Source organism: Sander vitreus, chromosome 10, assembly GCF_031162955.1.
Source record: "Sander vitreus isolate 19-12246 chromosome 10, sanVit1, whole genome shotgun sequence".
Taxonomy (NCBI): Eukaryota; Metazoa; Chordata; class Actinopteri; order Perciformes; family Percidae; genus Sander; species Sander vitreus.
Window position 1 is genome coordinate 20799475 of NC_135864.1, and position 10882 is coordinate 20810356.

Sequence of the window (10882 nt, forward strand, 5' to 3'; positions counted from 1 at the left end):
TCATCTGAGGTATACCTCAATCTGAAAAAATGATTTCCAAAAGTCAGTAAGTAAACCTTGAGTCATACCAGCTACTGAGTTTGCATGTCAAAAGGGCCATCTCCATAACAACTGAGTCAAAATGATCCACTCATGAAGACTGTGTGATACGGATTAAATCTAAGGAAAAACCTAGAAAGTGGACCTTGAGTTGGAATTGTTTTGTCAAAAGCTTCACCAATTAAAGGTCAATTCTGTACTTGTTGAAGTTGTTCTCAATGGTGCCATAAAAAGTAGTGATAAACAGATGAAAAAAATATTAGGCTTTTACCTCCTTGAGAAATCCAAAAAGTCTGATAGGCAAATAGTTTATTTCAGAAATTACAGTTCTACTTCACTGAAGATCCATTCTTAGTATATGTGCGCTGGAGGTTTTACCTTTCCACATCACACTTCTCCAAGTCGAATATTGGACCACGGTTGGCTTCCAAACCCATTGTGATGTCACAAATCATGCTTAATACACGTCTTAAACTCAGATTTAAACGTGGGCGCAGAGAAACTTCCCCCCAACTTCACTAGATGTCACTGTTATCCCATCCTTCTGAGAGACACTGACTGCACTGATTACTGAGAGTGTTGCCACAAATAAATGCATAAAAATTAAATGCATACCCATTTCCAAGTCAGTGACTGGGTTTTAATGAGACTCCAGCAAAATAAGAACTGGGCACTATCCTTATTTTGTTCTTATAGTTCACTGTTTATAAAGTCCAGGAAACAGGTGAGAGCATTGACAAAACATGGATGTTGGGTTACCTATATTGTATCTTCCAATGGAAGATTATTTATGGAATGTATGAATAAATACATTATAGGGGAAAATCCAAAAATGAGACTCCTTTAAATGGATTCTGTCTCATGTATTTATTTGGGGCAATTATTTCAATTAGCCTAAACTTTCAGGATAATTGTCAGACTTCGTTCCCCATGCACCCTTTAAACAGATACAGTAACGGACCTGCCCATTTACACTGCTCTCGGAGGACAGGACATTTTGACCTGGATCACAGCAGAGGCGCGTCACCGCGGGTGGGCGTGGCTAACCGGGTGAATAAAGCTGTATCCTCCGTTACGTTGCGGCAGAGTTACCGTCTGACACGAAAGAGGAGCAGGGGCACCGAACAGCTGAGCACCTCGCGGACATTTGAACCGCAAGTGATGGAAACCGCGGAGGTCATTTTATGCACCTTCATCGGCTCTCACTACTTCGGCACCATCCTCTTCTACTTGTGGCTTGTCAACTTAGGGACACCTACAGAACTCACCAACTATGGATTACTTGATTAAAATTGGGCCACCTGATCCTGTCTGCGCCATGACAACCGACCAGAATTAGAGCAAGATAAGTCGTTATGGATAGTTGTGCAAATGGTGCATTCCCTGCTCAGAGAACTGGTGTCCAAAGCAGAATTTCAATCTCACGATATCGCATATATTTGCGCGTAAAGGACGTGGACATAACGGCTTCTTTCAACGCTGCCTGAAATACTCTGCGCTATGTTTTAGTTATTATGGGAGAACGCAGTAGTTAGAATAGAGGGTGTGTTTGCGAGATTGGTTTGTTTCTGCTGGCTTTAATGTGAGAGTGGCGACCAGCTTTTAGTACGCGCGTACCAGTTGTGCGCTGCAGATCAACCGCTCCGTTACGACAGGCGATCCACCGCAATCTTTGACAGACAACAGGCCTCACCAACCATTGCAAAAGGTTTCACTGAAAATCCGTTTTCAACTCCTCTCAGTTGAACTTCCACTACAACCGAGATAGTTTTTAAAGCTGCGCCCAATTACACCTGTGAGGCAGGAGTAAGCCATGGCTTTACCAGATAGTGGCATGTCTGGGGAGGAGGTACCCTTCCCAGAGATTGTAGAGCTCAATGTGGGCGGCCAGGTGTACATAACCCGATATTCTACCCTCACAAGTGTGCCAGACTCCCTGCTATGGGAGATGTTCAGTCGAAAGTCAGCCAAAGGACTGGCCAGGGACACCAAGGGTCGCTTCTTTGTGGACCGTGATGGTTTCCTGTTCCGTTACATCCTGGACTACATGCGAGACCAGCAGCTGGTTCTGCCAGACCACTTCCCTGAGCGCGGGCGTTTGCAGAGAGAGGCTGAGTTCTTCAACCTGCCAGAGCTTGTCAAACTGCTGGTGCCCAAAATCAGCAAGCAGAACTCGCTTGGCGACGAGGGATGTCAGAGCGACCCGGAGGACTCCTCACCTGGGATTGACATGGCCCCTAACCTCAGCTCCCTGGGTGCTGTCGCTGCTGCCTGTGCCAGCCTGGTGCCCGGTACCATGGATGGCAAACGGTCTGGGTTCATCACTATTGGCTACCGAGGCTCATACACCCTGGGCCGTGACAGCCACACCGATGCTAAATTCCGCCGGGTGGCACGGATCATGGTGTGTGGGAAGACCTCTCTGGCCAAAGAGGTGTTTGGGGAGACGCTGAACGAGAGTCGTGACCCCGACCGCCCCCCTGAGCGCTACACATCCCGCTACTATCTCAAGTTCACCTTTCTGGAGCAGGCTTTTGACAAGCTGGCTGATGCAGGCTTCCACATGGTGGCCTGTAATTCCACAGGAACCTGCGCCTTTGCCCATGAGCAGACGGACGACAAGATCTGGACCAGCTACACTGAATATGTGTTCTACCGTGAGTGAGACTATCGGCTTTGTTCCCCTGGTCCCCCATCCTGTCTCCAAGTGACCCCCCTCCAGCTTCCAGCCATCCTGTCCTTCTCTCTCTCTGATGGCTCCTGCACCAGTAGACGTACCGTAGATGTTGTGCCCCTCCATCTCTCTCAGCAGCCTCCAGCTTTTATTCTATGAACAGTTACCCAGCTGCTGCTCCGACTCTTCATACCTTCTCTCAACCCCAGATCCATTCCCCTCATCCTCAGGTCCAGCTTTTGCCTTTGCTTAAACCGCCACTCCATCTAGTTGTAGTCCCCGGTCCTCAACCACAGCAACCCCACAGCCTGTCCTGCAGAGACTGATACCTTCTATATACTGTACTCCCTTTTGTACCCTATGTATTGCATCTGCCTTGGTAAAGCACAATATTGTATCCAAGAGCTCATTTTGTTAAATAAGCGCCCCGGTGTGTCTATATGACTATTAAAGCAGTCACAAGGGCATAGGGGAAAGGGCTTTGAAGAGTGGCCGTGATGTACAGTGCTAGACTTTGCCTGCTTACTCAAGCAGATCGGACTCTCTCCTGCTCCTCTGAACTAAATGACCAAATAATTGGACATCTTATCAGCCTTGAGGGACGTGAGCAGCCCAAGCACAAGAAAGAAATGCAAAATTCTTAAATGTGTTGAGTAACGTGGTTGGGAACGTGCCACACAGTAGTTTATCTGTTCAGTTGTTGTTATGAATGAATGAGACTTGTGATAATACAGCCACATGGACAGTGGGGGGAAAAAAAGCATTGAGCTTTTTATTTTGAAAGGGAGCAGTAGATTGTAGGTGTGTAGAGTTTCTTTTTCAAAATTATGCTTATTGTGTGGGAAATGAACAGGCAGCAGGTTTTTTTTTTTATTATTATTTTTTGGGGCTTTTCCCTTTATTAGAAAGTGGATAGATATGAAAGGGGGAGAGAGACGGGAATGACACGCAGCAGGTCGGATTCGAACCCTGTGCCACTGCAGGACTCAGCCAACATGGGGCCACCCCCCAAGCAGCAGGTTTTGATAAACAATGATGAAAGCCGAAATATCAAGAGATCTCATAGACAGAAAGAAAAAAATGGTTGCCAGATGAGGTGTGTGTATTGATAGTGCAATGGAGCTTTGAGTGTTTTAATCTCCAACGCTGGTAGGGCAGAGAAGATGAAGGTGTTACTCACTGTTCTATTTTTGTGCTTCTTTGACATTTCTTTGCTCAATTACATACAGTATTTAAGAGCATTATTCAAGTGAAGCACTTCTTGGGACAGTCGTACATGATTACATGTTGTTTCCCAAAAAAAAGACACAAAAAAAAAGACAGTCACCTTAGCGGATCACGTTTTGAGCGTTCTGTAAACAGTAATGTTATTCTTAATACTCAGTTAGGTATTAGTTTAAGCTGTTGCATATTTGAAGAAAGAAAGGGTAGGATTACGTGTAAAGCCAGCCACAGCCCAATGTTTTCTCACTACTGTAGCAAGGGCATGTTTATAGCCAGTGGGTATAACTTCAGTTATAAAGAAGTGAGTTAAGAAAGAGAGTCATTCCCAGATACAGCCTCAGGACACATCTGCACATCATATACAGTACCTCAGACTAAAACACAAACTGAAGGCACTTACGACTAAGCTGATGACATACAAATGCAGACAACGTTAGGAAAATGTCCCAAATGTAGATGCTGTAACAAGATGTTAATAAGAGGTTGAATATGAAGTTTTAGTTGAGAAACAGCCATCGAGGCAGTGTAGTGCAGTATTCCTTCTGAGCTAGATGGTGTCAGGTTGTAGTTTTGGCAGAATGTTTGACAGTGACAATAAATGTATTCTGAGATGTCTAGAAACCGCAATGTTGTGTTTCAGTGTGATGAAGTGCTGTTGACATCTGAGTCATTATATTAGACCTGCTGCAGTGTGTTGCTGCAGGTGTAGACAACACTGAAATGAAAGTGTTCAGCAAAAAGCGAAATTTATTTGTCAAATAAAAGATGTTTTCTTTCTATTCAGGTTGTATTTTCCATTCGTGACAAAATGTTTTCTCAGTATTGAATGACATTCAGAACAAACCATGAGGAAAGTGGTACATGCCCTTATTTTACTGCAGTTACATTTTCAGTGACAATACCACTCAATCACAAGTAAACCAATTCAAATTTGTTCCCATTAAAGGGAATGTCCTTAGACATAAACTCTACTTAAATTAAATGTTCAGAACTCTAGCCTCAGGCACTATCTTCCCCATCCTCCCATCTGCTTTTCCACTTTTTGTTCTCTTTTTTTCCAGCCCTGTCTTTGAGTTGACCAGAAAAAGGAGCCAGGATAAAAATGAGGACATGCATAACAGCCTTATTTTAAAGCAGCTTACAAAACCCTTATTTTGTTGACAATAATTGACCTAATTAATACTTGCAGTAAAAACCTGGAAGCATATCAGGCCTAATATACCAGACTGTGAAATACTGTAGCTGTATAGGCTTCACAAGATGAGAGATGGTTGTTGTCTGCTGTAAAAAAAAAAAAAAAAAAATCATTTTGATCCAGCAAACCCACAGACAGAAAAGTGGTCATAATTTACACTTGAACAACAACCAGGGTTATGTTTATGTAGGTGAGGCAGTTTTATGACTCGTTTTTTTTTTTTACCAAGAGATGATCACATGCTAATTACCGTAGTATGAGACCTCCATACCTGATTTCATTGTGGCCTAGATAAAAGCATGCCTGATGAGCTTCACAAAAACTGTTGAAAAATGTATGTGGCTGCCATCTTGTAGAACAGAATCATCAGAGACAATACCGCGCCTGCAGTGTCTCTTTAGTCCACAACAAACACAGTCACACATGCATTCCTCAGTCACTGTCCTCCAGCACTCCCATGCAACTCGGGAGCGCCAAGGTCAGTCATTAGCACAAGCATGGAGAGACACGCCTTATGCGTGAAATACCTCCATGAGTTGCCTTGAGACTCAACATTCAACAGTAGTATGTGTTGACACTCCGACATTGAACAGCAGCAACAGTGAGGTCCACAGGCTGTGATGAAATGCTGATTGGGTTTTTCTTTTCCTTCTTTTTAAAAAAAAAAAAACCTGTTGTGTAACATGTGGCTGAAAAGTGTAGCACGCCTGTCTCATGTGCCAAACAAGACGCAGGTTTTATTTGTGTCACCATAGTGGTATACCTGTTCTATCCAGAGTGTTACAATAAAGATTTTTTTTACAGCTAGGTGAGAATGAGGTGGAAGACATGCAGGAAATCGTCACAGGTTGGATTCAAACCCTGGACCTCTGCGTCGAGGTATAAACCTCTAGGTATATGTGCGCCTGCTCTACCCACTGAATCAACCTGGCCATCAATAAAGATATTTTACCATGAAAATCTGCTTCTCTGTCTTTTGGAAAAAATCCAAATAACAGGTTGCATCATTTGCACACCACACAGCACACAATCAACTGAATTAAATCCTGTATTGTGTTTTATTTACATTCTTGTTTACCTATACCACAAGGTTTGAAGTCAAAACAATTTCTCCGTGAGCTTGTGCAATTCATTATTAAACTCTTGTGATAAATGTACAAGGCAGAAAACAATGCTCGCCGAGAGTACAAGACTGCTCTCTCTACCTTGAGGCAGTGATTTGACCCATGTCGTGTTCCCGTGGTGCTATTGTCACTGTAGGCGGCTCTACGTGGCAACATGCCTTGGCTCGGTCTGCTTTCCTAAGAATGATCCCCTTGTCTCGTAGCCAGCTGGGTCATCGCTTCCCCTATTTGGAAAAAGAAAGGAAGAGAGCAGAGAGGAACAGGAATCAATGTACGTCAAAGGAATAAAGGGATCGGGAAATGGGGCAATGAAGCAGAGACAGGGAGACAGATAACCTGGTGGAAGCTATGAGAGTGGGAGAGTATTTAACTTGGATTTGGTGTTCCCATCTTATCTCTCTTCCTGAGCAGCATGAAATGTCCTGTTATTCGGAGAGGTGCTGGACCATCCTGACAAACAAAGCCCTCAGTGGGCCGTGCTGTAATGTGTTCCCCTGTGTCCTGTCTGCTCCGTCAACATTTACAGAGAGATTCAGTTACACTGACAGATATAGATCCACAGGATTACAGTATGGTTGGGATTAATATTGATTTATAGTATGATTTGATCAAAAAAAGGGGGGAAATTGATATTTTCAAACAGAAAAGCAATGGTTTTTCTGCCTTATGTGAATCTTGAGCTGTGCCTTTTAATTGACTATGACCAGCCCAGATTCCCAGACTGCGTCCTCTTTTATGAATAGACACACCGCATGAGTTAGAGTGACAACACAGAGCACCAGTAACGCCTTTTCTCAACATCTCAGACTGAGTATACTATCCGATGTTGTCTGCATGCTGCTGTTTCCGTTCATTCAGAGTGTTCAGCTGCAACTATCTGTGGCTCGGCCTCCATGCCTTGTCTACTTTCAGATCTGCAGTATATTTGGCTCTGTTATCTTTTTGTCCTGTTGTTTGTGCTTACGTGGATGTTTGGCGGACAGGCTGGATGAGTGTTTGGGAATCTGTGTTGGGTGGGTTGGCGCTGGGTTGGTATGGGGGCCATGCCTAGGCAATGAACTAGGTGCACTCCCTGTCTCACAAAATGCTGAGCAGGCAGTTGGCCTCTCTAAACACAGACACACACATGCACAGAGGGAGGGAAGTTGCTAGGTGAGATGTGCAACAACCCTCCCGTGTGAGGCTAATGACTCGGAGCTCTACGGTTTTAGATCTAATTGACTGCCTTCTTTTCACTCTTCTTTGTGATCAGTTAAGAAGGCATTAGCAGGCAAACAAGCCATTTGCCTCCCTCGTACTCTCTTGACAGCAATAAACAGTAGAAGTCCATGCTAGTATAGCAAAGCCTTGTTGCTGCTAATTACCTGAGAGTACCGTTGGCCAATAGAAGCATGTAATAGGGAACTGGAGAGCGCATGCAGCAGCCTGAGACCTACCACTGCTTTCTCCATCAAAATGTGACTTGTGTGTGTGTGTGTGTGTGTGTGTGTGTGTGTGTGTGTGTGTGTGTATAAGCGTTAGCCAAGAGCTTTGCATGCTTTTTATTAATTTGCTCATGCACATGTAAGCTACATGAGCCCGAAACCTGCTGTGTTTGTCTTCAACGACAACGCGGTTTGCCCACGCTGCCATGTAAGCCCACATGCGCAGCGTACAGTAGCACTGGCTCGGGGCATTTTTTTTTAATCTCATTTTGTGTTGGGTTATTTATAGTGAACCATGCATGGAGTCAGATGTGTACCGTCACTGCACTCCTCTATCCTACAGCATGGGATGCACATGATCCGTTGCTGTCCCTCCTTCTCCTCCTCTTCACACGTCTCCTGCAGAGAGAAGCTATCACAAAACATATTGGCCCACAAACTCCATTGTGCAAGGTCAGGGCGTAGCTGTACCCAAGGGGGGAGACAGAGAGGGGAGTTAACAAGGGACTCGATCTAGCAGCTGAAAAGGAGCAGATTAGGTCACTAGTGACGTACAGTACTGTGTCTCTATAACTGTAACTCTATGTCTCTCCATATGTTGTCTCTTTATTATTCTCTTTGACTTCACAAACTTTTCTTTTTAAAGCTCAAAGACACATAAATAATAACAGACAGACATGACAGAGGAAAGCATGAGGGATGGAAATACAAAGTAACAGTAGGATGGGAATGAGGGAGCATGAGTTAAAGAGAGTGAGTCAGAGTGTCAGAAGCAAGTTGGAGGATTTAAAAGAAAAGCAACAAAAAGTCGAACTCAAGTGGCAAAGTTCTTTATAGACAGTACCTAGAGATTGTAAATATGTGAAGAAGAGCACGAGGAGTGGGGCAGGAGCAGATTGAAAGGAAAGGTAGAGAAAAAAAGAGAAATGCCATTGGACAAAGTAAGGTGGGAGGCAATAAGTCTGATGCAATATATATTTTTTAGTATGCTTTTTTACTTTATTCCTAAACAATACAGCAAGCTAACATACAATTTCTTCACTGAGAAATTCACATAGTGATCATGAATTTGGGTTCTTTGTCTCCCTTTTTAAACAGTTTTTATTAGGGAATATAATTTGATGTTGTTTTTATGGTTTTAAATATTTCCTATGTTTTTGTTTTGGTTCACTAGGATGGGTACACGGTATGTTTTTATGGATAAATAAATTGAACCTTAGAACTTGGTGCTTTTAGGTATTTGTGCCCAGGGACCCATTGTCTCTTAATCTGTTTATAACTGATGCTAAAGTTTCTTTAATTAATGTCTCAAGATGGCAAATTACTTTAATCTGTTGAGTTTTAATTGCATGCCATCAATCACTGACAGGGGGAGGGGGGGATGTTTTTATGCTGAAGAGTTATAAAAAATAATTGATTGAAATATTTACCGTCAACAACACAAAAAGCATTCCACTTCATTTATTTAAACGTATAATAATGTTGTAACAGGTACACAGTACATCAATGTGGTGAAAACAATGTGAACTGGTTGTGAGCAGTTACTATGTATCTGCTGATCGAATGTGTTTTGCTTTAAGCAGTGAGTTGTAAATGTGTCTGTCAGTGCTGTTGTTGTTAAGACAGGATTCACCTCGACCATCTGGAGATTTGGGCTCTAATCTGCCCCTCTAATTGTCAGTAATCTGGACAGGCAGGTTTGTCCTTGGTGCTGCAGTCCTAGACAGGGATGGACCCTGGCGGACACTGAAGCAGGAGGCAGGGGGGCTGCAGGGGCTGAGGGGTGCCAGGATGGGCTTTAGGGTGCTAAGGCAGGCTGGTTATGGGCTGTGGTAGCCAGGCAGCAGCTCAGGGTGTTTAAAGCAGGGGAAATTAAAGAGGAGGAACGTGGAGCAGGGGAATCAGCAGGACACTTGGCTCAAACGTAAATTTTTGCAAGTCTGCAAAAAATAAAAAATCATATAGTAGACTTTTTACACACCCAAAAGAATTGAAAAACCTTATCAGCTCTTTAGTTATTGATGACTTGGTTTCTTCCTTCTCTTCCCCCCTTTGTGTCCTCTACCCTCCACTCCATTGTTTTGCTTTTCTTACTTGGCAGCAGCTCCCCGGTCTCCAGCTGTATATACGCCACGCATTTCCTCTACATTATGTAGATTGACAGATTTGTAATTGCTCACAGACTTGTGACCGTGCTCTTGCTAACACATGTCAAGTTAGAATGCAGAATATATTGTTATCATGTCTGATTACGCCTCTGTATTTATTTGCTCTGATGGCAATCAGAGAAAAGACAATGAATGAAAAAACAGTAGGTGGTGAGGCCCACTCTGTCATTAGGCGCCATACTGATGATCACTTCACAAAGCAGATGTTGGATATCTGAGCTGAATCATTAGATTTAAAACATGCTGTAATTGCCAAAACTATGTAGCGTGAGCTCCCTTTAGAACAGCAGGAGAGAGCCATATGTACAACTTCACACTCTGGATAAAAGGCTTCTCTCAGTCTGAGAGACATTACTATGCATTTGTGTAGCTCTGGCTCCTGCATTTCATTGTGGCGTTACCATGGAGATGATGCTGTCCTCTTGTTTGCCACCTGTCAGTAGCCACAGTGAATTTTAAAAAGTAGCCTACCCACAGTCTAAATGACCTGATCATATTCAAGGTAACAGAAGCAGCTGATACCTTTATTTTTTAAACAGCTTTATGCTACATTCATACATTGCTAGGTATTAGAGTCAAACAAAAATAACACATAAACTACACTGATACTGTTTTCAATAGCTGTTTTCCAAAATCCCATATAGCTTTGGTTATTACCTTTAGCAATTTAAGACATCTGCCACTGAGGTCCATTTGAGAAGACCCATCATGTTGTAAAAGAAATACTTCAATATTTTGGGAAATAAACATATTTGCTTTCTTTCTGAGAGTTAGATGAGAAGATTGATCTCATGTCCTCTCCCATGTCTGCATGGTAAATATGAAGCTGAAGCCAACAGCTAACTTAGATTAGCCCAACGACTGGAAACGGGGAAACAGTTAGCTAGTTGGTCTGGCCTTATGGACTGGTGCCAGACAACCAGCAGAGACTTATTGGTCTTGAAGAAATAATTTACTAGTACATATCTCCCTTTGAACAGAGCCAGGCTAGCTGTTTCCCTCTATTTTCAGTTTTTATACTAAACTAAACTAAC

General features: G+C 43.2%; 1 protein-coding gene across 1 annotated transcript; it reads left to right on the forward strand.

Annotated features, from left to right (window-relative positions):
* The first annotated feature begins 1118 nt into the window (after nt 1–1118).
* kctd12b (potassium channel tetramerisation domain containing 12b) lies at nt 1119–4716 on the forward strand. The gene has a single exon (XM_078260863.1). The coding sequence runs from the start codon at nt 1853–1855 to the stop codon at nt 2702–2704; it is 852 nt and encodes a 283-aa protein (XP_078116989.1). The 5' UTR covers nt 1119–1852; the 3' UTR covers nt 2705–4716.
* The last annotated feature ends 6166 nt before the right edge of the window (nt 4717–10882 follow it).

Excerpts from the sequence above, each read along its gene's own strand:
- kctd12b (XM_078260863.1), top strand. The coding sequence starts at position 1,853 with ATGGCTTTACCAGATAGTGGCATGTCTGGGGAGGAGGTACCCTTCCCA.